Source organism: Besnoitia besnoiti (assembly GCF_002563875.1).
Source record: "Besnoitia besnoiti strain Bb-Ger1 chromosome Unknown contig00015, whole genome shotgun sequence".
NCBI lineage: Eukaryota > Apicomplexa > Conoidasida > Eucoccidiorida > Sarcocystidae > Besnoitia > Besnoitia besnoiti.
The window spans coordinates 1,488,625-1,516,231 of NW_021703917.1; the positions used below are offsets into that span (position 1 = coordinate 1,488,625).

Genomic DNA, 27,607 nt, shown 5'->3' on the forward strand with positions numbered 1-27,607 from the left:
TAGGCGATCAGACTTCTGCCCCCGTGTCCTTCACCGCAGCAGTTGCTGGCTGGGTGGCCTCCCTGCGTGATTGATTGACTGTTTATAGTTTTCCTTCTTTTTTCCACGCGCATGCCCGGCGTCCCTCAGTGTAAGAAAGGCACATAGAAGCCAAGTTTGGTCCATTTTTCACTGTCCGCAGAGCAAACGCATTTCGTCAGTCGATTTGTCGCAGTTCTGTTTCCGCTCTTCGGGCTCTCGCGCTGCCCCCTCGCGCCTCCTGTTTTCCATTCGCATGGGTTCTCCCCTATTTCACCGTTCTCTGTCTGCTCTATTTTATATCGAGTTGTGTTGTTTCCGTGGTAAATCCTTTTCGCCTGCGTTCGCTGGCGAATTTTTTCCCTTATTTTCCAGTCGGTCCCATCCAGTGCCTCGTTGGGGGTACGGTCCCTCTGCTGCCCTTCAGATTTGTCGCTTGTATCTCTTTCGAGAATATTGTGACGATGGTCGCCCCCTCACCTTTCCCCTACAAAAATGGAGCGGACCGGTCGAGGCTGTCCCGCCACCGTCCCCCCGCTCCCTACCGAGCCATCCTCCTCACGTCTCCACATTCCTGTCTCGTTCTGTGATGCCTCGCCTGTCGGTGTACGTTCGCATTTTTTCTCCTTCTCAAAGCGGATTTTGCCGCCGTGTTATTGCCTCCGGGTGCTCGACAGAGGCAGCCAGCGGACGAAACGCTTGCAGGGAAGCCATTAAATGGATCGGTGGTGTTCTTGCCACAGAGGCACTGGGGAAAGCTGTGAAGGACGGCAGCGAAGAAGACTCCGTCCTCCACGCGCTTCGCCGTAATGCCTCGACGGGTCCTTGTTCCCTGCCACATCGAGGATCTCCAAGGCGTAGTTTCATGTCGTGTAGGCTCTCCGAAGTCACGTTTTGCCGTTTCCCCCTCCGTTGCTTCCGGTATTTTTGCGTGGAGAGCCGAACAGGGCTCGCATTGCGTTCGGGGCCGAAAGAAGAGGTTGCTTGCAGGTGTATTTTTCGGGAGGAGAAAAGGTGCCAGCGATGACGTTCGTATCATTGTGGAAATCGGCTTTTATAGTTTTTGTCGAAGTTCCGGTCGAAGGTAGTCGGTTTAGTTCAGAACGGTAGGGCGGACAGCACTCCTTGTCCCTGTGCACACCAGTTTTTGCGAGTGCCAGGCAGCTTATGTCGCTTGGGCGTCTGGGCTCGGCTTTGTCCCTACACGTGAGCACTTAGTCTTGAGCCCTCTACCACCCCCCCCCCCCGTCGCTGTACGCCTCTCCGCTCCCCTTTCGAGGGGAAGTCGGTCTTGTTCTTTTTCTTGCTCTGGCAATTCTGGGCGAGATGTTTCCCAGTCTCCTGCCATCCTCTTGTGTCAAGGCCCTCAGCAGATACCGCTGTGACCCTCACGCGAATTCCTGGGTGTGGATTTCTGTCGCCGGGACGGCTCACGGTCGTAGAGGAGTCAGGAGATCATGGCACGAGCCCATCGGATGGTCTAAGGCTCATCTGGTTTTCAAACCGATCTGACGTTGCCCGTTGTGCGGAGAGGTGGCTCTGCAGGGTGTCCTCTTCCACAGACGTGTTTTTGGCTCAGAGTCCGGTTTCACGACGCACCAGAGTCAAGCGGTTGCTGAGACCGTGATCCGGCTGTTTTTTTCCCGCTTGCCAGTCAAGTCGTCTTCTATTTTTCCTCGAGTCCTCCACACGCCAGGCGTTTCGTCGGGGCGAGCCTTTTTCTGCCGCGCGGTGGGCTTCGTTTGTGCCAAGCCTTTGTCGGCCTCTCGTGCAGGCGACAGGGGACCCTCTGATGCGCGCAGCGTACTTGAATTGTGCAGAGCGTGTGGCTGCACCCAGCGCGTGCCAGCCATGTCGGCTCCCACGGGGGCGGCTCACGGCGCGGCCGCGGCGCCGCCTGACGCGGAGCCTGTGTCCGCAGACAGAGAGACAGGCGCAGCGCTGCCTTTCGCTTCAGCGAGGTGTGTGTCTCGGTCGTGCAGTCTTCCGGTCGACGTCGTAGGCGGCGGAGACGGCAGGCCGGTCGCCCGGGAGGAGGATGGAGACACCCGCCAGTTTGCAGTCCTTTCGGCTCCCGTCGTCTCACACGAGCAAGAGCATGCCGGAGGAGGGGGTCAGAGTCAATCGCCTGGGCAGTACGCGCACTTCAAGAAGAAAAGTGTGAGCTTCGATATGGCTGGGGTTGCGCGGGCAGCGCAGGTGGAGGAGGACCACGACCGCGGCGGGTCCGCGGTCTTGCCAGGGGCCTGGAGACCGTCCCACGTGTTTTCCGCGACTTCGTTCCAAGGCGTCAACGCTGCTCTGTCCCCCGAGAAGCCTCGTGCGCGCGCAAGCCCGGCGCGAGAGAATCCGGCGGACCGTTGCAGCGTTCTCCAGAGAAGGACGCCGGAAGGAAGCCAGTCGTTTTCGCGCGTGCTCGGGAGTGCTGGAGTCGCGGGCGCGAAGTGGAGACTTGCGGGGGAAGGAGACTCTGCCGACGCGACGACTGTGGCGCCTGTCCCCGCGGTCGTCGCTTCGCCGCAGCCCGCCGGGGCACCAATTCACGCGGAGGCCCCTGCAGCGGTGGCTCCACTTTCTCTCCACGGCGGCGGCTCATTCTACGGACAGGGTGAAGTGGCCTTTGAGTTGAGTCGGCAGCGTCTGCCTACTGGCTCGCCTTCCCGAGAGTCAAGAGCTCTCGCTCAGTTTCAGAGTGCCTGGAGCTCCTTGCCGGTGCTGTTGCCAGAGGGGCGAACTCGAGGCGGGCTCGAAAACCAGGGGCCGGGCTGCAAGTTGGAGGAGGACCAAAGTGTTGAGAGTTGCGATGCAGAGGCAGGTGCGGCAGCTGCTGCACTCCAGAGCAGCGTGGTTCGTGGACAAGGTACGTCAGAGGAAGAAGGTCGCTGCGCGTTTGGGTATGCGGAGGAGGGCAGCCGTCGGATACTCGAGCCCCCCGGCAGTGGCATTTTTCGGGGTCAGCGAGCCGAAATTGGAGACCTGCTGGCGGCGGCGTCCACGTACGCGCCTTCCTCGTACACCGTTACGGCGCCGACCCCCCCGTCGTCGCCGTACCACGCAGACCATCGCGTCCAGTCGCCCAAGACTCCGGTGTATGGGATGCACCACAATCAGGTGCAGCGTGTATTGGCGCCGCTCGCCTCTCTGTTCGGTTCAATCCGAAGTCGCACTGGTTCGCTCGACGACGTTTTATCCGCTGCCGCTCCTCTTACCCAGAGCGCGGAACGGGGCGCGGCTGGCGTCGGCCGGGCTGCAGACGGGTTCGTTTCTCCGGTAGGCGTCGCCTCGGTCTCGACTGCAGGGGGCGAAGCCTGCAGTGTGCAGCAACTGCAGGACTCCCTTCTGGTGCGGGGGCCTGGCTATCTCCCCGCGGCGCCATCGCCCGTCCCGTATCTCGGCTTTTATTTGCGGGACTCTTCGCTTCACAACTCGCCGAGAGCTCACCTGCAACAACCGCGCAGCCGCCCGCCGGGTTTCGAGGGAACGGACTTGCGGTCTCCGGCGTACCCTTCGCCCCATGTCGGGCCTCTTCCGGCACCTCGAGCTACTTCTGCCGTCTCTCTCGCAGGGTCGCTCGTCGCTCCGTCGCGCGCACCTACATCCCCGTCGCTCAACCTGTCTACGTCTCTGCAGTCGTGCCCTTCTGAACTCTTCAGAAACTCTCTCAGCCTGGCAGGGATGCTTCCTCACTCGTCCGCCTCCCTCTCCGCTCTGCCAGTGGAATGGTGGGACATGATGTCTGGAGCCTTTCGAGGCTGTAGCCCCGCGTACAGCGGCGCTCCATTCCCGGCTCAAGGTGTCCCGCAGAAGAACAACGCCGTGCTGGTGCGTTGTGCAGAGACGCTCCTCCTCCACCAGAGAGAGCAGCTGCGTCAGCTGCAGATTCGCCTGCAGGAACAGCTGGAGAAACAAGCCAAAGTGGGGGAGAAGAGCGAGGAGGCGGCAGCGGGGAAAAGCGAGAGGGCCCCTGAACGGGTCGTCCTTCCCACTCAACTTCTTTCGCCTTCCTTGTTCGCATCCCAGCCTTTTTCCGGTTCGCCGCCAGCGTCTCGCGAGACGTCCGCCGTCTCGCCTGGCTGCTGCGGAGCTCCGCTGCGGATGAACGAAGCCTCGCAGTTGCGGGCGGCGAGCCTCTGGCCGCAGCCGGTCGCGGCGGGGGCCGGCAGGAACGAGGGCGAAGGCGACGGACACGCGAGTTGGCTCCGAGTTGGGAAGTCCCCGCCCTGTGCGTCCGCTTCGGAACTTTCCGGCCAGCGAACCGCCCAAGCGACGACGTCGCCGTCTTCTGAGGGTCCTGCTGAGCCGCCCCTGCGCAGCAGACCTGCTTCGGTGGGGCGCCGGGCGGAAGGCGTCAAGGAGAGCGGACACATTGAGTTCCCGCATGCCCCGTGCGGCGGCTTCGTCCTCCAGCCAGGCCGGATTTTGACGACTGATTCTGTTGGCGTCTACAATGGAGGCTTTGACAACCGCGACCACGACTACATGGCGAAACAGTTCGAGTATATCTTGCCCGACCACTTGTTCCTCCAGCCGCCCCCACTCCATCATTGTCTGTGTGCGCGTGGCAACGACAAGGAGGATCGCGGCGAGGAGGAGAGGACACGGTCTGAGGGCGAGGCCCTAGCTGGTGCAGTGGGAGCGCCGAGGGACAAAGGGGATAGAGGCCTCGCCACGGGAAATGCCGGCGGGGTGAAGACGCGCGGCCAGGAGTCAGGCCGCTGCCTGCTTGCGGCTGCAGATCGGCGCACGTGCAGCGCCAGCCGACGAGGCGCACAGGCTGCAGGGAGCGAGTCGAAAGGGAAGTCTGGTGGCGAGGGTCTGCTTCTGTCGTCGTGTATTTCTTCTTCTGAGCGCCGGTTGAGATGTCGCCGGTGCCGCGGGTGGGTGTCTCTGTCTACCGGCGGCTCCAACGACTCCTCCAGAGAACGCTGTCGAGGGGACGGTCAACAGACCTCAGTGGGAGAAGACGGCGTCGTGAGTGAATGTGTGGAGGATGTTTCGTTTTTAGACACGTGCTACTATCAGGTGCATGAGCTGCTAGGCAGGGGCACCTTCGGTCACGTTTATGAGTGTTTGCAGTACGACGGTCTTACCGGGAAGCCTGTCTCGGTGGTGGCTGTGAAGATTGTGAAGAACGAAGAAGCTTACATGCGGAATGCGCTCCAAGAGGTCTTCCTCCTCCGTCTGCTTTTCCGTAATCTAACGGAGACGCACGTTACGAACGGTATTCAGGCGAGAGGCAGCGAGGGCACGTCACGTGGCGAGCCCAGAAAGGATGCCGGAGGATACCGTGGGGGAGTCAGGGAGGCTGGAGGAGTGGGTCGGGAAGAGGGCGAGCGACGCATACAGGAGGAGGATAGGTCTTCGAAGGCGGAGAGACCGGTCTCGTCGGTAGATACGTCACCGGAGGGACAGAGAAAGCCGGGGGGAGAGCAGGCGTCAAGTCGGGGTCGCGAGGAGTGCCGACTCATTCGAAGACGCGTTGGGCATCTGCTTCATCAGTTCACCTACCGGCGGCATGTCTGTCTGGTTTTTGAGCTTCTCCACACAGACTTGTATCAGTTGCTGAAAAAGGGCCGGTTCCGTGGCCTGCCGCTCGTCATCGTGCAGCAGATTGCGGTTCAACTTATCCAGGCTGTTTCTCAGCTTCAGCAGGCCCGGATCGCGCACTGCGACTTGAAGCCTGAGAATGTCCTCATTTATTCTGCCACGGTGACGGAGAAGGTGCGCCGGTCGGGCTCGCGGCCGCAGCGAGCGGTGCAGCAAGCGCTGCCGACTAAGAAGGCGCCTTCTCAGTCATATGCAAAGGCCGCCGGCGGGGTAGCTAGCCCGCAGCGCAGTTCAGACTGTGCCCTCAGCGCTGATTCTGCCCCCTCACGGGAAGAAGCCACGGTCGCACCAGCTGGCGCTCTCGAAGGACTAAAAATTGCCGCAGAGGAGGCGTCCGCCGTCAGCGCTGAAGGAGAGGCGATACTCGAGAAGCACGTCGCAGCGAGCAGGGCACAGAATTCAGTGCGTGGTCATCAACAGAGTGCTCAGGAGGAAGAGTGCGTGGAAGCAGCGCAACAGAAAAGAACGCAGGAGAGGGGGTCTACCGGAGAGTGTTCAGAACTTGGAGTCGGGCCATGCCCCAACGCGGGCGTGGCAAGGACGCCGGCAGGAACTGCGTCCCCGATGCCAGCAGGAAGGTCAGAGGAAGGCCTCTGTGGTGACGGGAGTTGGCGCAGGAGCGGCAGCAGCGCGCCTCTCTCGCCGGTTCGGTATTCTGCGTTTTGCACTCGGGATGACGCGGGATGTCGCGGGGACATGGAGGCTGGACGGCGTCGCACTTTGTCAGCAGGTTGCTGGAGGACGTTACACGCAGCGATCTCCTCCAAATGCCACCGCGCCGAGTCGGGAGGTGTCTGCCCTCTGCTATTGGCGGGCGTGCAGAGAATCTGCCCTGCAGGAGGAGGGGGCACGCAGATGCTTCGGCGGAAACCGAGAGATGCTTTGTTGCTCAGCGGTGGAAACTCAGACGAGAGAGGGAGCGAAGCGGGGAAGGAACAGAAGTGCGGAATCGGGCGGATACACAGCGAGGGTGACTCGTCATCTACGGCCCGAGTGGGAGACGATATGGTTCCTTTCGCCTTGTCCGCGCAAGAGGTGGGGACGAGGCGGCTGCAGCGCAGGGCTGTGCGTAGCTCCTCGTGCTCCAGCCTTCCGTCTGTTTGTTCACGACACAACGGGATCAGACACGCTAGCGTCGCGTCTTCCCGCTGCGTTGCATCGTCTTCTGCCCGTGGGTGTGGACAGCAGATCGACCGCTTGTTCGACTCTGTTGCAGGCGCCGCAGTCTCTGGTTCAGCGCCCCACTCGGCGCTGGCGTCTACGTCGCTCCCGCGTTCTGACGGCAAGGAAGAAACTTCAGCTGTCCGAGGTAAGCACAAGTGTCATCCGTTCGATTCGTTTCACAGCATGGTCACAACGGTGCGAGGCTCGCTTTTTCATACTGAGTGCGCGGGAGCTAACCGTCTCCAGAATGAATCCTGCGCTGATACAGCCGCTGCGGCGGAAATGTCCTTCGCAGGATTCAGCGGGGGGGGAGGGGGGGGGGGTGGGGGGTGCACGACAGAACGGCTTCGTTCTGCGCCGTGGGAGCGTGTGGCGGCGGGCACGCGGTCGAGAGCTCTGGGTCACCGTCGCGCCGTGGCACAGTTTTTGAACGCGGCAGTGTGTCAAGGAGAGGCAGACGACCGTTGAGGGGAGAGGCGGCACAGGGGTGACCGCGTTGTGGTAGATCTTGTGTGTGGTGCAGTTGCAGGAGCGAGAGCCGGCGCGCCTGTGCTGCCACCCGCAGCGGAGATCCGTCTCTTAGGTGAGGGCAGGAGCCTGGTCAATGAGGACAGCGACGGTCGTGGCGAGCGCCCTGCTGGGAAGTCTTCAGCGCCTGCCACGTCGGTCAGTAGCGAAGGGGGACAGGCAGTTCTGCAAGGAAACGAGGCCGGGTGCGGGGCGAGCGCCACAGTTCCGCGCAAAGATCCCTCCGCTTCGGGAGAGGCCGCCGGCGCTAAGGGAGCAACAGCGGGACCGCGAAAGGACATCCTCCCGTCGCTCTCAGTCTCGCCGGCCGATGGGACGCGGGATCGTCACAACCAGCAGCAGAGGAGAGCCTCAAGGTGCGCGCTTTCTTCTGCCACGGGGCAGGAGACTGGGGTCTCGAACGAGGAGGGCGCGAAGAAGCGGCACGGTCGTCCGGCTGCGAGCGGGGAGAAGAACGACCAGGGGAGTTCTGCGGGTGCCCAAGAACTCCGTTTGTTCATCAAAGTCGTCGATTTCTCTTCGTCGTGCATTCTGCCCAAGACACTGCCTAAGCCGGCCGTCTCCGATATTGTGTCGCTGGCGCGCATGGCGGACAATTGCCAGTCCCCGGCGGTCTCGATCTACCCCCAGTCGAGGTTCTATGGCGCGCCTGAGGTACGAAGAAACAAACAGCGAACCAGCAAAGGAAACCGTAGCAGCGGTAGCGCGCCCCATGTGGCGTAGAGCTGCAGGTGTCGCTACCAACCAGTTGTACGTACACAGCAGGGCGTGGCCTGGAGAGGCTACAGCTCTCGCAGGCAGAGATCAAGAAGGTTGCCAGTGGTGGTCGCTGGTGGCATCTGTGAGAGCGAGAGAGAGAGTGTCTCTCGCTGGCTTCGGCACTGCTCGGTTTGTCCTGCGTCAGGCCATGTGCCCAAAGGTGCACTCTGGGCTTCGTCTTTCGCTCCGGTGTTCACAGTGTCGTCGCGTGCGTCTGTCTCTTCTCTGCCGTCTTGTCCTGCAGGCATTCCTGGGGGTGCCGTACTGGGAGAAAATCGATCTGTGGGCCGTCGGATGCATTCTCGCGGAGCTGTTTCTCGGTCAGACGCTCCTCCCGGGCGCGAGTGACTACGACCAGATACGGCGGTTGGTGGAGTTGTTCGGGCTCCCTCCCGGCTGGATGCTCGACGCAGGCGCGCGAGTGCGTTCGTACTTTGTGAAAGAAGAGGCCGAAGGGCAGGTCGGTGGTGCGCGCGCGCGCGCGGTCGCCAGAGAGGAAGGGGACGATGCCTTTGTTTCCACCGAACCCAGCGACTGTGGCGCAGCTGTCGCCCCCAGCGGGGACGCCGCCAACTCTTTCGCGACCGGACACGTCACATCCGCGTCGGCGTCAGGAGTGACGCGAGGAGGGAGCAAGGCAGACAGAGCCCAGGGGGAAAGCGCCGGCAGGAGACTGGCTGCGCAGCGTCCGCTCTGGAGAATCAAGACTGTTTCAGAGTATGAAGCGTCCACGGGCTCGTAAGTGTGCTCACAGATGCGTGCATTCAATCCGCTGTCGGCCCCCGCATTCTCCTGCATAAGGCTCGCGGGGCTTTGCGGTCGAGGGTATTCCTGCCTGCTCGTTCAGTCCGCGGTCGAATTCTTGGGTCCGAGCCTCACGGTCTTCTCACGCCGAGCTTCTCTCCTCGTATTTGGGCCCTGCCGATTGATGGATCGACGAGGTTTCATGTGTGTAGGAACGTGAGGGAAGCAGGCGTAGGCACACCGGCAAGCCTAGCATTTGTTGGCGACTTACGTTTCTCTAGAGGCCAGCAATGAGTGCAAACTGGCGACGTGGAAGCCAACACTGTCGGTCCGTCTGGCAGCAGGGCCCCGCCCAGTCTCTGAGCCACCTCAGCTTCTGCTTCTCGCAGACGTGTGGCGCGTCTGCTGTGTTGGCATCGCCTCCCTCTAGGTCTCTCGCGTGCTTTCTTTTTTTGCGCGCAGCGTGGAGCCCGTTCCGAGGAAACACGCAGACATCAGGTGCCTCGCAGACTTGCTGTGCCTCCGGCCTCTTATAGTTCCTCAGCGAGTGAGTCGCGAGGCGCATCGCGGGCACGCGCGGACGTCATCGCAGACTAAGGCAGGTGAAGCGCCGTCTTCGCTGCCGCCCAGGCGCCGGAGTGCGAAATCAAAGCCGTCGTCGCGGAGCCGGGACGCGCGCTCTTCGTCACCTCAGGCCCCACGTCAGCCTTTGTCTGCCTCTGCTACGTTGGCTCAAGCGTCTCAGGCACACGGGGGTCGAGAAGAGAGAGAGACCACCAGTGAGCAGATGGAAAGAGGTTCCGCTCGCGCAGCCGCAGCACCGGAATCGGGGGACGTGGGAACCGAGCCGCGACAGCCAGGGTGGAGCCGAGACCAAGACCAAGCGAACGAAGGAGACGAAGTCGGTAAGGCTTCCGGCGAAGGCCGACATGCCAAAGCGAAGACTGGCAGCGAGGGCGAGCCACTAAGGCGCCGAAGCCCGCACTCGGGGTGCTGCCTGACGTGCTCCACGGGGGACTCCTCGTCCTCGCTGTGCTCTTCTTGTTTCGCGCCTCTGTCGCCGTCTGGATCTCAAAGAAAGCAGGCCTCAGGCGACGTGTCGCCTTCCCACCTCTGCGCTTCCGTTTCAGATGCGTCGAAAGCCAACGAGGTGAAGGGAGTCGCGCGTCCCTCGTCGGTGTTTGCTGCTGTCACGGGCGAGTCGGCAGTTCAATTTGCGCTCCGAGCCTCGCGCGAACCTTGTTCTAGGCTCTCCTCGCATCCTCGGCAGACGCAGGAGAGGGAGGGCGGGGAGCCCCAGGGAGGTCCGCCCGCGGGGCGCATGTCCAGGCCTCTCACGATGCGCAGTGACAGATCCTCGTGCTTCCTTTCCCCTTCGCCGTGTCGTCTTCCTGAGCTCGCTTGCACGCGACAGCAGACGCAGCTGCACGACGCGACGACAGAGGAAGGAGAGGAGGCAGTAGGAGACGTAGCGAGGAGAGAGGCGCAGTCGAGGCAAGGCAGCGCGAACGCAGACAAGCAGCAAAGACATAAAGAAAGCAGAGAACGTCAAGCTGATGCAGTAGGAGAAAGAGAAGCTCTTCCGCGCGAGGGGTGTGCGGCAGAAAGCTCGTCCAGGCGTGACTCGTCTGTTGAACGCCAAGAACGCCTCCGCCGTCTGTTTATCGACTTCTTGGGGGTAAGGAAGGAGACGCAGGAGGGGCGGATAACGCGTCGACGGTAGTCACGTCTAGGCAAGAAAACCTGTCGGTGAACGAGAGTTTGTGCGTATGAAACAGGGCGTGAAGTAGAGCTGAAGCTCTGTTTCAGGGGCAGAGGCTCCGAAGAAGAGCGTTGATCCATGTTCTGAAGTGGCGCGTTTGACGCCTCTTGAGGTGTGCACAGATGTGAGTAGGCCTACTGAAAGTAGGTTGTGTGTGTGTGTGTGTGTGTCGGGGGGGGGGGGGGGGGGTTTTTCTCACGTTCAGGGGCTACTTCAGGTAGATCCCCTGCAGCGTCTCTCTGCGGAGGAAGCGCTAAGGCATCCGTTTATTGCGAGTGCAGCCGCGTGCTTCTCGGGAGACGAGCCTTCGACGTCTGCGGCGTCGGCGGGCGAGGATCGACAGCAGCCAGCGACAGAGTCGGCAGACGCGCAGGCGGACCGCCAGTATCGCCGGTGGCAAAGCATTCACCTGAAGAACGTTCTCACGCTTTTGGATACAGAGAGAGCGAACCAGCAGAAGCGCCAGGAGAAGCAGTCCCAGAAGATCCGCGAGGACGCCATGGGTATCGTCCCGTACACGGAGAAAGAAGTGTCAAGCGGCTTCCCCGTGTGGAAGGCAGTCGTCCGGGCGCAGGCATCGTTCCTGCTTGGAGTTCTGGGCGAGAAGGACTGCGAAAGAAGAGACAAGAAGGCAACAGGCTCAGCGGCGGCAGCCTTCTTGACTGCTGACCAACCGCGGAGCGTTCCCGGGGTCTCATCAAACACGACTGTCCATGTCGACGCGATGGCGCCAAGTGCGGGTGGCAAAAGGTCTTTTGCGGGCTCAGGGCATGCAGGTAGCAAGGAGACTGGTGTGGCCCATTCAGCGAGAGACGGGCGACAGGGAAGCGACACGCAGGTGAGCGACCGAGGCGCGCAGCTTGCAAACGCAAGCGACTGCCACCGGCCGTTCCCGCCTCCAGGCCTTCTGCCACCTCCAGGCCTGGCGGGGGCGGACGAGGCAGGAGGAGGCGGGGATCGCGGAACCTCCAGGGTGCATGCGCCGCAGGGTAAAGCGCTCTCTGCCTCCTCACTTTCGGAGGCTGGAGCGGCAGGTGCGTCGATTTTGTCAATGTGCTCTTGTGACCTCGAGGGGCAGAAGGCGAAATCGGGTGAAGGCCAGGCGCTTCCAGGAGAGATCGAGCGAAGCCGACAAAAGCCGGGTGTACAGGGGAGACGCGCGGAGCCACAGAGAGCTGTTAGGTCACCCGCCCGCCAGTCTGTGTATAATGCTGCGAAACAGGCAAGTGCCTTCGGCAACTCTTTGGGTTCCGCTGATGTGCCGGGTTCGTCACACGCAGTCCCGACGGAGTATGGAGAGGGAAAAGAAAGAAGAAACGACTCGACTCACGCTTCTTCATGGGCGACGTGTGCTGAGTCGCAGCCTTCATCCTCTGCTTCCTCGTCGTCGACGGCGTTCCCGTTATCGTCTGCCCAGCCTTCTTCGTCCTCTTTTTGTAACGTGGAAGCAGCAGCAAGCGGCGACTCTTTACAGGCTCTGGCCGTCGATCTCTCGCGGTCGCAGAAGGACAAAGAGACTGGTGCTCTGCTCAAGCGCCTCCTTCAGTTGCATGAGCGGCGGATAGTTCTCCAGAGGCAAATCCTCGAAAGAAGGCGCAAAGAAGAGGAGGAACAGCGGGCACTGTGGATTCAGCAGCAGGCTCTTCTTCTGCAGTTGAGCCGAGGCCGGGAAGAAGATATTCGTCCGCTTCTTCGGCAGCTCTCTCTTGACCAGCCGCTGCAGCAGACGCACGCTATCTTGGATCCGTCGTCGCTGGCGGGCGCGGTAGCGTCTTCGCATCTCTTGTCTCAGGGTCGGCTCCTAGGTAAAGCAGAGGATATGGGACAACAGCTCCAGGGAGATATCGATTTGTTGGGGAACGCAGGGCGGCAGACACGCGTAGAAAATCAGGAAAATCCGCTATCTCTCTTTGCGGCGGCGGCGCAGCCGATGTCTTCGAATCTCCTGCAGGTTCAGACTCCGGGGCTGGCTGGCTTACCAACCGGACCCGCAGCGGTCGTCCCGCCTGGCTTCCAGCAGGAGGGCAAGCCCCTGCGCCGGCGAACTCGCGCCTGGACGTTCGCGTGTTCAGCGCTTTCGGTCTCCAGGGAGACGCGACTCGCAGGCGTGTCGTCTCTGTCGTTCGCGGGGGCGTCGCCGCTGCCCGACTGTGGGCAGGTCAGTGGGCGCGGAGGTGCTGTCGAGACCGAGGGAGCCGCGCCTGGCTCGCTTCCTTTCCAGTCGCCGTCGGCGCGCCAGGCACCCGTCTCCTGTGGCGACGGCGAGGGCGTGCGAAACGCAGCGGAAGTTGCGGCTGTCTCACCTCCAGCAACGCATCCGTCTGCCAACGCCTCCCGTGAGCAGGGAAGCGGCGCTCCGCAGGCCCCCGCGGCAGCTTCGTCCTCTCCCGCTTGCGGCTCACCAGTGCCCGTTCCGCACGCGGCGTGTGTCGGTGGTGAGAGTGTGCCTTCTCACCTCTTGTCTGCCCTAGGCGAGTTCGCCAACGCCTCCATGCGTCTGAGCGAGGGCCCCGCGACGTCGCCTGTTGCGGACAAACGGGGAATTCTCAAGTCGCCGGGCGCGCGCTTCTCGCTCACAGACGCCGCCACGTTTGGCAACCTCTCCCCTCTGCCGCGGAACGCCTCGTTCCCCTCTGTGCCGCTCATGAGGGAGGACGCGGGAGGTGCTGACACGTGCAGATCCCAGACTTCCTATTCTGCCATTTTCGTGCACGGCGGGGAGGCGCAGGTTGGAAAGGACCTCGCGGCTAGGCGCGAAGTGGAGAGCGTCCTCGAGGGGCAAGGTCCTCTCAAGGCGGCGGTCTGCAGCTCGCGGGAGGCGCGGGAAGGCCTGCACACTGCGGACGCACAACACAGCGCGTGGGCACGAGTTCGCACCCCTTTCGTGAACGCCGTCGCGGCAAGCAAAGATGAGCCACGCGCTTTTCCGCATGGTCAGGTTGCATTAGCGCCGCCGTGGGCAGCAGCGTCGGAAGTCGTGACTGGGCAGAAGAGAGACGAACGAGCAGTGAATGAGGAAATCGCTCAGCTTGCGCGTCAAAAGGCGGCCGCGCCTTTGCCTTCGCCTCCGGCTGTACGCGGTGGTGCGGGCGCGTCTCCTCTGACTGCACTTGCCGCTGCGGCTGGCGTCCCCGTGGGCTCTCCTTCCTGGAGGATGGCCTCGCCCTGTGCGGCCGCAAGTCGGAGTGACGCGCAGCGGCGCTCAGATCCGAGTTCTCTCGTTTCGGAGGCGCCGTCTTTCCCTCTTCAGGAGGCGAATGGTCGCCATGCGATGCATGGGACGCCCCCCTGCATCTCAGTTCTGCCGCCCGGGTCGTATTCGTCCCTTCCGTCCCACGGAGGCGCATGCGCGCAGGACGCCGTGCGCCACGATCCGCTGGTCGGCGGGAGCCCGCCTGCAGCGCCTCTGCCTTGTGAGCGCGAGGAGGAGAGGGTCAGCACACCTTGTCTCGCCGGGTCATCGCCTGCGGGGCTGGGAGGGCTCGCGCCGTTTGACGGCGAGAGACGGCTCGATGGGCGGGAGGACCTGTCTGGGTACGAGTCCTGGGCTGCGTTCAACACGCCTTACAGCCCTCTGTCGCCGGCAGTGTCCTCCCACGCGCTGCGCCGAACTCCGGCTCCGCTCGATGCGTCGTCAGACTACTCCTGGGGGCAGTCGCAGGGCTACGACGGGAGTTCCTCTGCCCTCGGCCTTCTTCACAGTCTGTGGCGACTCCCGGTCTCCCCGTTCTACTCGCTGCTCCGACCGACGGGCAGCGTCGTCCCGAGTGTCGCCGGCAGCCGGTGCTGCTCGCCCGTCAGCGAGCGCGAATTGACTTCGTCTCCCGGGTTTCGCCCGGAGAGCCGCGCGTCTTTCTCCGTGGGAGGAAGTCGCCGGATTTCGCAGGACCTGAGGGGTGTAGCACGGAGCCTGCGCTGGGGCGGATATCTCGGCGCCGCCGAGGACTTGGAGGCCTCCGAGGCGCGCAGCGGACGCCAGAGTGTGTTGCGGGGCGGAGGCGAGTTCGACGGACGAGTCAGCTCCGGGGGGATGAGCCGCCCGGCGTGCGTGTCTGCGTTGCCGCACTGGTCGGCGACTGCGTCGTATCCGCGCTACGGGAGTTCGTGCCTCGTGTATGGTGACAGGAAGAGCAGCACGCCGTCGGGGGGAGGAAGGGGTCGGCGGCGGCAGCGGCTGACGAGGCGTCGAACAGACGATGCCTCGGGGGAGACTGAGTGGGGTGGGAGCAGCAGAGGGCCGTTTGGGCGCGACCGCAGGGATGAGGGTCAGGGCATGCGCTTTCCTCCTTTCGCGGAAGACTTCAGTCATGTCCGCGAAGTGTTGCAGGGCGCGCCGGACTTGTTCGCTGCGCGCTCTTCTGCGCCGCGCGGGACGCCGACCTCCGCGCCTTCGAGCTACTCGTCGTCCGGTGACGTGTGCAGCTCCCTGTCTGGAGATGCGGGGTCGCCGTACTTTGTGCCCTCGCGCGCGTCCTCCAGCGCCAACTCGTGGTCTTCTGCGTCGCATCTGCAGCGCCAGGCGTTCGCGTGTGCGCGCGACAAGTGAGCGTGCCCGAGCCGGAAGGTCAGCGAGTCGTCGTGCTTCGCGGCGTACTCGCCTGCGTTGTCCGCCTCTGCTGCGCTCAAGAGCGAGGAAGAGCTGCCGAGGCGGCGGAGTGGTCAGGCAGCCGAGAAGGCGTCTCAGGAGCAGCAGCGAGGAGGAGCTGGAGACAGGCCGAAGCGGGAGCCGCAGACGCGCGGAGGAGGAGCGGGTCTGGGGCGGAGGAGTGCCGGGGAGGGCCGCGGCGATCGACGGACTGCGGGGCTTCACACGTGCTCGCTTTTATCGCCGTCGCCTACGCAGACTGCATGCAAGTCTCCGTCAGCACTCTCCGTGGCACGGCCTACCTCTCACCGGTCTTCTCCCTGTCTGTTTTCGTCGCCTCCTTGCCCGTCTTCCCGACAGCCGTCGCGCCCCTCGTCGTTCGCCCTCTGTCCGTCGGCCTTACCATCAGTTTTCGAGCGACCCTGCCACGCAGCAGATGCCTGCACTGAGATGAGGGAGCGTCAAAAGAGAGCAAACGAGTGAGAAGAACGCGCGTAGCTCTTCCCCGGCGGTGCGTGTTGCGAAGGGCGCCTCGGAAGGCGTGTGCGTGAGTGAGCGACGAGTGGCAAAAAAAGGGGACGGCGTGTGCTGGGAGGCGTGTCAAGCAGGCATGCCTCAGATCTGAGCAAGGGAGGGGAGCCGCGGAGGAGCGGGAACGAGTGGAGCAGCAGAAGGCGAAGCGAGTGGAAGAGGCAGAGGACAAGAGTGGGTGCGAGAGGGAGCCTCGAGAGAAAAAACTTTTTTTGGGTGTTATCCCCCCCCCCTTCCCCATCAGCACCGACAAAGAAAGGGGGCCCAGCGAGCAGAGGAGGGGAGGGGAGAGGAAGCACGAACGCATCACGGACTAGGCACTACGTTGTGAGGTTCTTCGACGGCAGTTTTATTGTTATTGTTTCGCTGGTACTTCACATCGTGTTAAAATGAAGGGGTTCCAGGAGGACTGTCACAGTTCGAGCGGAGCGTGGCGCGCACGGTGAACTGGCGACGCAGAGTGGGAACGCACGAATGGTGAGAGAAGGGGATTAGCGGAAGAAACGCGCTGCGGCAGCTCTGGCTCCCACTGTTTTTTTCATCTTCCTTGTGGAGCATCCTATGCCGTCGCGCTTGCGTGAAGGCGAGCGCAGGTGACGCATGGCGCCGAGACGCGAAAGAAGCAGATATGCCGAGGAAGCGAGAAGGAAAGAAGATACCCGTCAGCCGGGTCATGATTTTATTGATGGCGCTTCAGTTGGCGTGAGTGCTTCACCCCCGCGTGAGCCGTTGCGCTCGCGGGACGGTGTGTGTGTGTCCAGCGTAATAGCCTTTTGTCCTGTGGCAGGTCTAACTTGTTGCCGAAACCTAGGTCATCTTGTCTCAAACACACCACGCGCGACTGCTTGTCTGGTAGTCGAAGCCTGTTCGACACTCACAAAGGGGCCCCCCTCCACGTCCCGCAGCGGCGTGGATTCTCTCGCGCTTCAGTCCTTTCTGGCGAACCGGGAACCAGCAGAGATGCCAGCGCGTTAGATCAGCCAGACAGCCAGCGTTCACAACCTCTCACCAGGTCTGACGAGACATGGGAGCGCGCGAATCTGTTCGGTAACCCCAGGCCTTCTCGCTTTCCCGTCTGTGGTGCTCTCTCGCGGGAGGTGCTTCTTCCTGAGTGGCGCTATCTCCAGGCAGACGTTCGTACTTCTTTTTCCGAGATGCAAGTGGACGAAAGACAGCGAAATCGGCGCCTCTGTCGCCTTCACCGACACGAGCAGTGGCGTGTGCGGCTGCCTCGTTATTCGGTTTAGAGGCGGTACGGGATTCGTCGAAGTATTGTGCAAGCTCGAACTGGAATGCTGGAAAGAAGCGACATCTGCTGTCGCTGTCTCCGGAAGTTTCCTCGACAGAACCGATAGACACAGGTTGACGAAGTAACAGCCCTGGCAAAGCCCCACGTGAAAGAAAATGACTCAACGTCAAGGGTCAGCAAGCACGCAGGCGACGGGTGAATGCCGCAGTGTGCACACCGGCGGCGCTGAAGCCGCGAGTGAGTGTTGGGCGTTTGCGTCTACTCAGCAGGCGCGCAAGGCAGCCGCGACGTCAAGCGAGGATGGCTCTGGCGTCTTAGCCAGAACGGCGCTCTTCGGTTCTGAAGACGGCGACATGCAAGATGCAGCGGCCGTGGTCCTGCTCCCTGCTGGTCTCTCGCGAGGGAGCGAAGACAGGAAGGGGGCAACTGCCTCACTTCCTCGGCGCCACAGCAATAAGCCTGAAAGGATGGAAAAGGCACGCAGCCAAGCGTCGTCAGGATACATCGGTGTGTGAGTCAATGTGAATCTGCATTCACCGTGATTTGGCACGCCTTAGTAAGCGCGTGCACGCGCATGTCTGACGTCTCGCCTGCGTACTGTTACAGCGATCTGAGTATCCACGCGAGAGTGTGTTTCCGCACGCAGTCGAGGCCGTATCGCTTTTCGCTAAAATTCCATGCGCGCGACCACGCATGCCGCTCCCGCCATTGTTCTCGCGCGCCTGCGAAAGACTGGTTCCCATGGCACCTTCAACTCATCAGCTGCCGCGTCTCCCAGCAGGTTCGTCCGTGTTTCCCTTCTGGCCCCCATACGCGTTCCCCGTCCTTACTTGTCGCAGAATTCTCTGTAGTTGATTCTGTCTGCGTCGTCAGCGAGCACGCGGATGGCGAAGTCCGCCTCCTCCTCTGTGAGCGGTTCACCGAAGCTGCGAAGAATATTCTTCGCCGCGGCCTTGGAGATGAATCCGCTCTCTGTGGGGTCCCACGCCTTGAAGAACGTTGCCAGCTGCTCGCCTTCGTCCTCCGAGCGAGCACAGAAGTGACAGAACTTTGCAAAAGTTTGAGGGTCAACGCCGGCGCCTGTGAGGTTCTTGTGGAGGGTTTCGACGTCCGCCAAGCTGGGAGCGAGGCCCTGGGCGCACAACCAAAGCGGAAAAAGCGGGAAGCTTGCGCGGAAAAGGAAGCCAGAGGCGTCACGAGGGGGGGCGGCAAGTGCGAACCAAAGGAATGCAAGGCAGGTAGAGGCAAATGAGAGCAGCGAGAAGCTGACAGCAGATGCATCAGTCCGCACAGATCGTCGACCTTGTCCTACTGCAGACAGGATGGCTCCAGAGCCGACCACACAACAGGCTCTTTCGAAGAGTATACAGACGTGCAAGAAGAGGCGCCGAACAGGTCGCCGCACTGGTGGTGATAGGCAGAAGTGTAAATTCGGTAACCGCGAAGAGGACGGGACGATCCAAACCCGGCTACGCGACGCGGCTGCCGGAATGAGCCTAGGGCAGTTGACCAGGGCACGGCTACCGGGCAAGAACGAGGACTCCGCCACGCTGCAGCTACTTCTTCTGCGACACGTTTAGGGTTGTACATAAACCCTCTCCAGAGGATTCGCAGTCCTCGTTCCTGTTTATCAATGTTCCCACACATCACGACAGCGGCCCGCGTGTGCTCAGGCTCCTACCAGCTTTCGAGCTGCCTGCGCCGCCTTCTCCGCTGTGATCTGCGGCTGACCCTGCAAAGACACACGAACCGCGCGACACCCGGTCGTGTCGCCAGCCGAAACGGCATGCGCCAGGTCAAAATCGGCTATCTGTGGGTCGTGCCCTTCTCAGCAAGCGTCTCCCACAGAAGGCGGCACGACTCGTTTGACGGCTGATACTCATCACGCTTTGCGAAGTGGACCCCGGCAGTCTCTTTTTTCATGCTGCTGGCCTTGCCATGCGCTCTGTTGTCGTCCGCTAACGTCGGCAACCAATTCCGGGGCCGCCCGCCTAGGGTTCCCCAGCGCGTAGAAGACGAAGAAGTAGAGGGCGTTCTGCGCGTTTCGTACCTCAGCCGCTTCTTCAAACGCGCGACGGCGCTCCTCCTCTGAAATCTGAGAAAGGCAACGCGCACAGAAAAGAAACGAAACGATGCGTCACCCAGAAACGGCGCCCGCCAGCAAGAACGAGACGTCTGAAGAGCCACACGCGCTGGTGGTGCGCGACCCCGCGCATGCAGGCGAAGCTGAGCGAGAGGCGTAAGAGAGCGACGACAGCAAAACTCGTGGAAGGAGGCGCCATACGCAGCGCAGGAACTTACTTCGATGCGGTCAGGTCGCGCCGATCCACGGCGTCGAGGCCCGTCATCCTGTTCAACAACACAAGAGACAACAAGCCACGTCTCCAGAAACACGCATCTAGAAATCCATGCAAGCCTATGTGCCAGGTGCCGAAATCTCTGGATCTCTGCGGCGAAGGCTAAGAACGGCCTCATGCACCTACACCTACATTCCGCGCGAACTTCCCCTTCCTCTCTTCCGTTTGCAGACCGCGACGCATGTCGCTCCCAACGCGTTTTCTGTCAAAACGCCACAAATGCGGCGTCATGGACTGAGAGTATTTCGAGCATCGTCTCTCCCGTGTATGCTCGCTGTGCTCATGTCGCTCTCGCAGGTTCGTGATTTTCGAAATGCCTTGCGTCTACAGTTCAACCTGAGTGTAAGGCGAGAGGGCAGCTGCCGTTGTGTTTCTATCGCCTGTCCATGACTGAGTCCCTGAGTCGGCGTCGCACCCCCTGCCCTCCTCCCGAGGCCTCTAGCGCTTCCGCCGCAGACTCGAGGCAGCTCACAGGCCACGCAAAGACAAATGAGTATCTATATGTAAGTTATCCAAGAGCTGCGATACAACGAGCCGGTCATGTAGTTTCCTCCACGCCTTCTGTTCACTTCTCCTGAGATCCAAAGGTCGCCCGTCTTACATCACGAAACGAGAGAGTGCGTGCGTTTTGCGTTTCGCGCTCGGTTTTCCGCCGGTTGGCGAACTGCTGGCGGGCGAGCGGCGACCCCCCCGAGACGGCTTTCTTCTGCAGGTAGTAGGTCCGCAGCTGCAACGAAGCGGCAGGCAGCGAAAGAGCAGAACGCACGATGAGAGGGAGATCCGACGTGGCAGATTAGGAGGCGTCGCACAGCCTCCAAACAGGTAGGGAAGAGCAAGCTGACAAAGAAGCGCACTTTAAGTAGACAGATCGACTCACATTCTGGACGATCCTATCGAGGATATCGAGCTTGGTGTGGAAGGTCTCGAGGTTCTTCACAAACTCCTGGAAGTTGCTCGACTGAGACTTGAGCTGCTCTTGTTGCTGCGCAGAAGACGCCACACAAGCTGACAGAACAAAAGGAGTAACCAGACCCTTCTTGCTATTCGTAGACTGCTTCTTCGTCCCCCGCCAATGTACCCCCCGTGTCTCTCCCGGTGCCTCAATAGTCTACGCGAACGCGGCCCAGAGGCACGTCTAAATCGGCTGCATGCACAGGCGGATTATACGCATGATACTGCGTCTCCCTGTCCCGCAGCACACAAAGGACTCCTGCTTCTTTTTCCTTCGAGCGATCATATGCATGAATAGGGTCACGTGCCTGTATGTCATTTCACGTATGCGCAGAGAGGGGGATTAGATGCATAGGCGTGTGGACGCGCGTGGAAACAGACGACTGCGAAAAGGACCAGCCAGTCCTACCAGGCGACGAGTACTCCGTCAACACACAGAAGCGTATCCGTGTGAGCGCACATCTGCGCGCGGGCACGGATTCGTCTGATTGACGTAAATCTGCGTTCTGCCATGTCGTGGTGGCGGCTTACAGTATCGATGATAGACTTCATTTCCTTCAGTTGATGCAGTGTCATGGCGCTCTTCGTTCGGAGCTTCGCAGTCTGTCGCTGCTCCAAGGTTCTCTGCTCACGCTCCGCCGCCAGCTCGCGGTCTTTCGCAGAAAGCATTTGGTTACTCTTCTCCAGCTCGTCCTGCAGTCTCTTCTGGTATTCCACCTTCTCTTCCATCGCCTTCTTCCTCGTGTTCTGAACAAGCCCACAGACAAGGAGCGGAAGCACGAGAAAACAACTAGCAACTACAAGGCAGAAAAGAGCGGCCCGCGGATGTGTTCCTCAACGCAGTGCCAGTCTCGGGTCCTCATCTCCACAGCGGAACGAAACGACAGAGACGTGAGACCCGCGAGCGAACGGAAACGAAAGCAGACGACATCTGCCCCTGAACACGAAAAGAAAAGCAAGAGGCGGGAGAGCGACGAAGTAGCAGTGGAGGATATTTATGCGCTGTCATCCGATCTTCGTCCTCACCTGGGCAGCATCGTAGAAATGACCACGCTCTGCCGTCATCTCCTCCAGGTGGTGCCTGAAGACAGAATCGGCACAGGCACACCACGTCGCGACATACACCCAGAGCCAAAGTTACATTCCGAGAGAAGCCCCGCCGAGGGCGGAAAGTTGCATGAAGAAAACGAGGAAGGTGAAAAACAGCAGACAAGAACGCGGGCAGAGGGACGCCCGAACGAAGTTCAGTGAGCTCCTGCAGGCGGTGAAACGAGAGAGGGTTAAAACCAAAATAATAGAAACATGGTCTAATGAAGAAGGCCCGCTTACTTGTAAAGCAGCGCTTCAGCCGTCCTAAGGTCTAAGTTCGCCCGCTCTCGCCGCACGGCCTCCAGCAGTCGGATGCGGTCTTCCTGGCGATAAAACGAACAAGACCGACCCAAAGCTCGAAAAGCGTGCAACAGAAAAGCACGCAACGTAGAGTGACTGCGCGGGACGCCCCTGTGACGACTCAAGAGCATGGAAGACGCGCGCCTGAAGACATCTGGGGCTTGGGCGGCGCGCGCGGGAAGAAGGCACCTGCGCGGGCAGATCCTGAGGCCAACTTACTCCCAAGCTTAGGCAGCGGTAGTGATACTTCTCCAGCTTAATCTGATCCTGACGATACGCCTTCTGATCCAAGAACTCCTTCGCCTCTCGGGCTTCGCTGGAAGGCCGAAGGAAGCACAGGCAGCCGTCGAACGTGAGGCGACGGATAGAAGGGAAGAAGCGCCCGAAACCAGTCGAACTGACCGAGGTCGCCAGACGCTCACGCAAGTAGGAATGCAGTTTGATTGACACGCACATATGTAGGTAGCGGTACGCACGAGTAACTAGAGAACTGCAGATACTTTGAGTGAAGAATACAAGGACAGCTCCAGCAATAACGTGGCTGAAATACCTGTCCCCATGGTAGGACACACCCCAGTATATATAAAACTAAACCAGATATCCAAGCAACTATCCTACGAGCACTCAGCTAGTTATTGAGGTACACTCACGAGACCAAAACCATAACTTCGTAATATCCATGGGTGCGACAGAATCACAACGCAGTGATCTTTACACAGCTCAACCCTGCAGGCGACGAGGTGCGTCTGAGACTGTGCCGCGCCCACTCCACCAAGAGAATGCATGGAAGCACATGTGTCACAATGCATCTAGAAGCATTTGAGGAGAAACCGACACGCCGGCAGAGAGAGCCACACGTAGATACACATATACTTGCAACCCTATACATATACTTGAAAACGCTGTCCTTTCGAAAATGCATGTAGATGTATGTATTCCCATTTTAAATGGAGCGTGTATGGCTGGACACGTCACTCGTTCCGCCATTCCGCCTGCATTCGGACGTGTGTGGAGAACCACTCTTTTCTTGGCAGACTCACTATTCCTTCTTCGTATCTTCAAGCTTCTTCCGCAGCACCTTCAGTTCTTCTGCCTGATGGTCCGCGATGACTGACACTTGTTCCCTGTCACACGCATACCGCAGCGAGAGTGGAGAGCTCATCGATCTACCTCCCTGACCGTGGTAAAGAAAATAAGAATGAAGGCTGTTGCAAGCTTCGCCGTCCCCTTTGCCTGCGTCATCTGCCTTAGTGAGCGCGTCTCTATACATCGCTCACAGCCAGACTCTTCGCGTAGCTTGCTCCCACGCCTTTGCCTCACTGCTACCTGGCACAGATACCGGTTCATATCACTGTAGCGATTAAAAAACGGGCAATTCACACGTGGAAAATGCGCGTACCGACGAGCGTGCATCCTGCAAGTGCATGAGTATTCACATGCATAAAGCCAGGCATATATATACATATATATGAGAGTCCACAAAGCGAGATGCATGCAGACGGCAACAGAGGCTAAGCAGACACAGTTGACTCCTCCACGCTCCGTTTCTCTCGTGTCTGTGTCTGCAACAATGCCTCGAGGACATACATCTGTTGGGAGATTTGAGCCTCGGATCGCCGGACTGCCGCAACCTTCTTCTGCTCTTCTTCAATAATTTGGCTCCCCGAGGCCACCGAGGCCTGGAGCGCGCGTTGGATTCGCAGGTGATCCTTCAACGCCAGCTGCGGTAAGACCGAATCGACGACACCAAGAGGAGACAGAATACAGTTTTGCAGCTTGAATGGCTACGCGATGCGACGCCCCGGACGACGACTTTAGGAAGCCGACGCCTGCACAGCCTCCTCGAGAAATATTGACTGGTCAGCTGCGGGCACTAAACGCGAGCTCCAGTCATTTTCTGACGCGCCATTGATAGACACTCGAAAACAGGCGCGTATATATGCGCATATATATACATATGTATGAGCATCCACATCCACGTGTTAGATGGAATCGCTTTGTCAGGCGTGTTTGCACGGCAGTTACCCGTCTCTGACTTGTGCGCTGTCCGGTGTGAGCACTCGCCTCTTGAAACACCCTTGCGCCTTTCGTACGCGGATGCTGAACTCACCCGAATTGCTGCCGCCTTCTGCTGGACGAGTCTCTCCCGCGTCTCGATGTTGCGCGCCATCTCCTCTTTCGCTTGTTGAGCCTCCCGCAGCTGCGCCTGCGCCGCTGCCTTCTCGCTCCTCAACTTCTTGATTGTAGTCAAGAGTGAACGGCAATCCAATTCTAGCATCCTGCAGTCCGACGCACGCACGCGGCATTCGTAGCTCCCTCTTTTGGCTCTACCTGTCGCACGCATGCGCGAGAACGGCTTCCGAAGCTCCAATATATATGGGTACAAAGAAGTTGCCATATCCTCCGTACCAATCAGGCATTAAGGACATAAAGATCACGGCCAGGCAATGCATCGCTATTATCACGTTGGAAGCATCTCGCACACGTGCCTTTGACAGGCGTGCCAATCCCAAATCCGTAAAAGGCCACCGAATGCGCGCCGATAGACAAGTACGTATGTACATCCCTCCCTCGAGCAGAGGCTGGTGCCGCCCAATAGCAAACTGCATATGCATATCGGGTGGGAAGCAGCAGCATGCAAACACGCGGTTTTCGAGCTGGTGAGCACGCCAGAGAGCCGCGCAAGATCTGCGCGTACTTTACTCTCTGAGAAGCCGGAATCCGGGTTGTTTCGAAGAACCTGAGGGACACGGAATACAGGCAGAGAGCGAGATTGTCGGAGCCTGACTTCCTAGGACGCCCGCGTGGCGGCGCGCGCGAGTCTGGGTACGCACGCCACGGGCTGGCCTGTGGCTTGTGTTGTCGGGCGTGAGCCGCGCATGTGCAGAAGGCGTTGTGAGACTTGCGCAGTCTCCCGCCGCCTCCCTTTCATCCCGCTCCGTTCGCTTGTCGTCTCCCACATACTCAATCATTTCTTTGACTCCGACGTGACCAGCGGCGGCTTGGCGGTTGTCCTGTTCAGCGTGCATTTGGTCGATTTCCTGTTGCTCCTCCTCGTCGAGGTCTTCTGCGAGGAGGTCTTCGTCTGCGCCTCCAAATTTCTTCCTCCGGGGTTCCTCGGTCTCGCGCAGGATCTCCTCGGTTTGCTCCGAGTGCTCAGGCAGCCTCAAGTCGACCCACTCGCGCTCGCCGGCCGGCGCGCTGAACACCGGCTTCCGCAAGCCCGCCGGCGTCTTCTGCTCGACGGCTCCCAGCCCTGCGGGGCAAGTCAGAGACGCTTGCGACGTCAGCCAGGTCTCGCGGCCTTGGCGCTCCGCTCTGCGCCGCTCCTGCTCCTTCTTGCGGACCTCCTGGGGCGACATGCCCGCGACTTCAGCCATGTGGTCGCACGTGCGCGAGTGCTTGCTCGCCGACGGGAACGCCGACGGCGCGAGGGATGGCGACCGCATCGGCGACCCGCCCGTCGCCGGCAGAACCTCGTAGTTGTGCAGCGCTTCGCCCCACTGCTTCAGGTAGTTCACTTGCTGGAAGCCAAAACGAACAACAGGAGGCAGCCCAGTCGTCGAGAAAGGCGAGACTCGACTGCACGTGCTCCACGCCAGGGACGGTGCCAGCTCACAAATTCGGCCGCCTTTGAGCTCACTTCCTTGTGCGACGCACGCTAGACAAAAAAACGCGTCAATGAAACAACACGTCCGGACGCTCCTGCACTCAATGCAGAACTGTCAGCGAGAAAAGAACTGTCAGCGAGCGTGAGCGCATCTTGGCCAAAAGACAAGACACCGGCCTCCAACACGCAGTAGACGGGCTCTTTCACGCGCAGTAAGCGGCACTTTGGGGAGCGCGAAGAGAATCGTGCAAGATGCAGATACGAATATACACACACATATATATCCCAGGTCTAGGTTTCACTGAGTACACACACGGTCCCGTAGGCATTTCATATCGACGGCGTTCCGCCCAAGGGTAGCTCCCCAAAGAGGCACGCAGGGCAAGGTGGTTGCTCTTATTCAACGCTCTCTGCATGCCTGCGCGCGGCAGTGACGGAAGAGTCTGCGTACCGCCTTGAGATTCGCGAGAGTCCTGTCCTGACAAGTCCCCAGTTCTTGCTTGTCCGAAGAAAACAGCATTTCCAGGCCTTTGCCCAGAAGGCTCGTCGGCTGCGCTTTGCCTTGGTCGCTTTTGTCGCGGCCCTCTGGCAAGTACGAGAGATCGATCTGTTTTCGCGTTTGGTCCCGCATCGCGAGTCTGCAAGACAAGAAAAAAAAAAGACAGCCCCTTGCCTGTGTTTCACTGGGAGAAACGGAGCGCATTCCGCCAACCAGAGCGCGGCTGCAGCGTTATATATTCATATATATAGATACCCCGCAGTATTACACGATCATGTATGTATATATATGCATATATATATATGCCCAGTGGCTAGCTGGCATCGAGGTACAGACGTAGATGTTCACTGGACACAGAACGGGAGCGCCGGGTATCTCCTGCCCCGGGTTGCTAGCCGCGCTCCCACAGCTATCATCCTCAGCCTCGGAGTACCCAGAGCGGCTACAAATTCGCACGAAAATAAGTATATATATACATATATATAGGTAGGTATACAGTTGAAGACATGCATCTGCAAGCGCATGTACAGCGAGTCGTGCATCTTTCGCTGTATGACGCTCTTCTGTCATGGCTTACTCTCGAGTGAGAAAGGTTGCGTGAACGTCAACATGAGCGCCGGCGGTATTGTCGAATTCCTTCGCGGCGTCGAGTTGCTGACAGAGCGTCGCATGGCGCAAGGCACAGACGCAAGTGAGAGACGGCCCGCCAAAGGCGCATCCGAGAAAAACCAACAGACGCTCCAGACGACGCACGTGTATAGGGGAACCAGCGGCACACCTGTAAAAGCGAGAAAAGAACTTCCCTCTGCCCCCCCGCTTCCCTCCTGCCTTCTCCCCCTGAACAGTCTCTTGGCTTTCGGAACACAACCGAACCGGCTGAAGCGGCCGGGACGCGCGTGGATTCTTCACCTTCCTGCTCTCTCACCAGCCTCTGCAGAACCACGAGAGTGTGCTCAGCATCGCCGCCTTTGATGAAGGGAATCACCGTCTCCGCGGCGCTGAGAGCCGCTAAGGTGCGCGACGAGGCGGCGCGCTGCAGTGGAGGTCCCCCAGTCTTCTTCGCCGCAGGCCCTGCCTTCTGCGCCCACTTCTGAAAGCCCGCCGCGCCGCCGCCGGTCTTCGCCAGCCTCGCTCCCTGCGGGGGAGCGGGCGACCCGCGCCGCATCGTGGAGACGAAGAGCCGGGAAACAGAAGAAGATGGAAAAATCTGTCAAGACGAAGCCGCGGCAGGAGGAGGCAAACCGCGTAACGGAGAAGGCAGGCAGACGACGAAAAAATCGAAACGTCGAGGCGGCAGGGGAGGCCGCGCGCGGCAGCGAAGGAAGGAAGAAGGTAGGAGCAAAACAAAGCGGAAACGCGTGACGGGCGTCCCACGAGCTTAATATCGATTTTCAGCAGAAAGACAACACACAGCCTACTCTAAAGAGAGACCAAATTGATTCATCCGCTACGTCAGCCCATGTATACGACGCCTGCGCTGTCCTTCAAAAAAGAGTGTCCCTGCTTGTCGCCTGGAGGCGGAAGGTGTCTACGGCCTCTCCGTTTGTCTCCGTCACACGAGGATTCGCCGTTGGGGAATCAGGTTATATCTCCTCCAGTCACAAAAACGATTCGCTGTCGAAAAACATGTCACATCGTCTAGTGTTTGAGCTGAGCCCACGGCGCCCCCGAGTTTAGGGCACCTTGTGCTGAAAGAACAGTTGTTCCGTGCGAGAGACTGGAGAGACGAGCGCAGAAAAGCCGCATGCTTTGAGAGGCGCGCTCCGTCAAGGAAGAGCCAACTCCAGCACCGTGGGGAAGGTCAAGAGCAAGAGAAAGACACCACACTGTTCCACTTGTATCGTTGAAAGTGAC

The 27,607-nt window shown here is 60.2% G+C and overlaps 2 protein-coding genes across 2 annotated transcripts; one reads left to right on the forward strand and one right to left on the reverse strand.

The window, feature by feature from the left end:
• Positions 1-1,869: 1,869 nt before the first annotated feature.
• On the forward strand, positions 1,870-15,128 carry BESB_029230 (uncharacterized protein; the record flags this gene model as incomplete). Its single annotated transcript, XM_029361597.1, has 6 exons — positions 1,870-6,660; positions 6,814-6,934; positions 7,319-7,971; positions 8,321-8,814; positions 9,283-10,498; positions 10,788-15,128. The coding sequence occupies 6 exons, from the start codon at positions 1,870-1,872 to the stop codon at positions 15,126-15,128; spliced, it is 11,616 nt and encodes a 3,871-aa protein (XP_029215497.1).
• A 2,645-nt stretch (positions 15,129-17,773) lies between these two features.
• BESB_029240 (uncharacterized protein) lies at positions 17,774-26,918 on the reverse strand (the record flags this gene model as incomplete). Its single annotated transcript, XM_029361598.1, has 18 exons — positions 17,774-18,079; positions 18,629-18,679; positions 18,998-19,042; positions 19,249-19,296; positions 19,906-20,031; positions 20,182-20,286; positions 20,787-21,002; positions 21,282-21,336; positions 21,585-21,667; positions 21,864-21,960; positions 22,685-22,768; positions 23,232-23,365; positions 23,755-23,923; positions 24,343-24,384; positions 24,609-25,168; positions 25,706-25,892; positions 26,331-26,407; positions 26,679-26,918. 18 exons carry the CDS (start codon positions 26,916-26,918, stop codon positions 17,774-17,776), a joined length of 2,625 nt encoding a protein of 874 aa, XP_029215498.1.
• Positions 26,919-27,607: the final 689 nt, after the last annotated feature.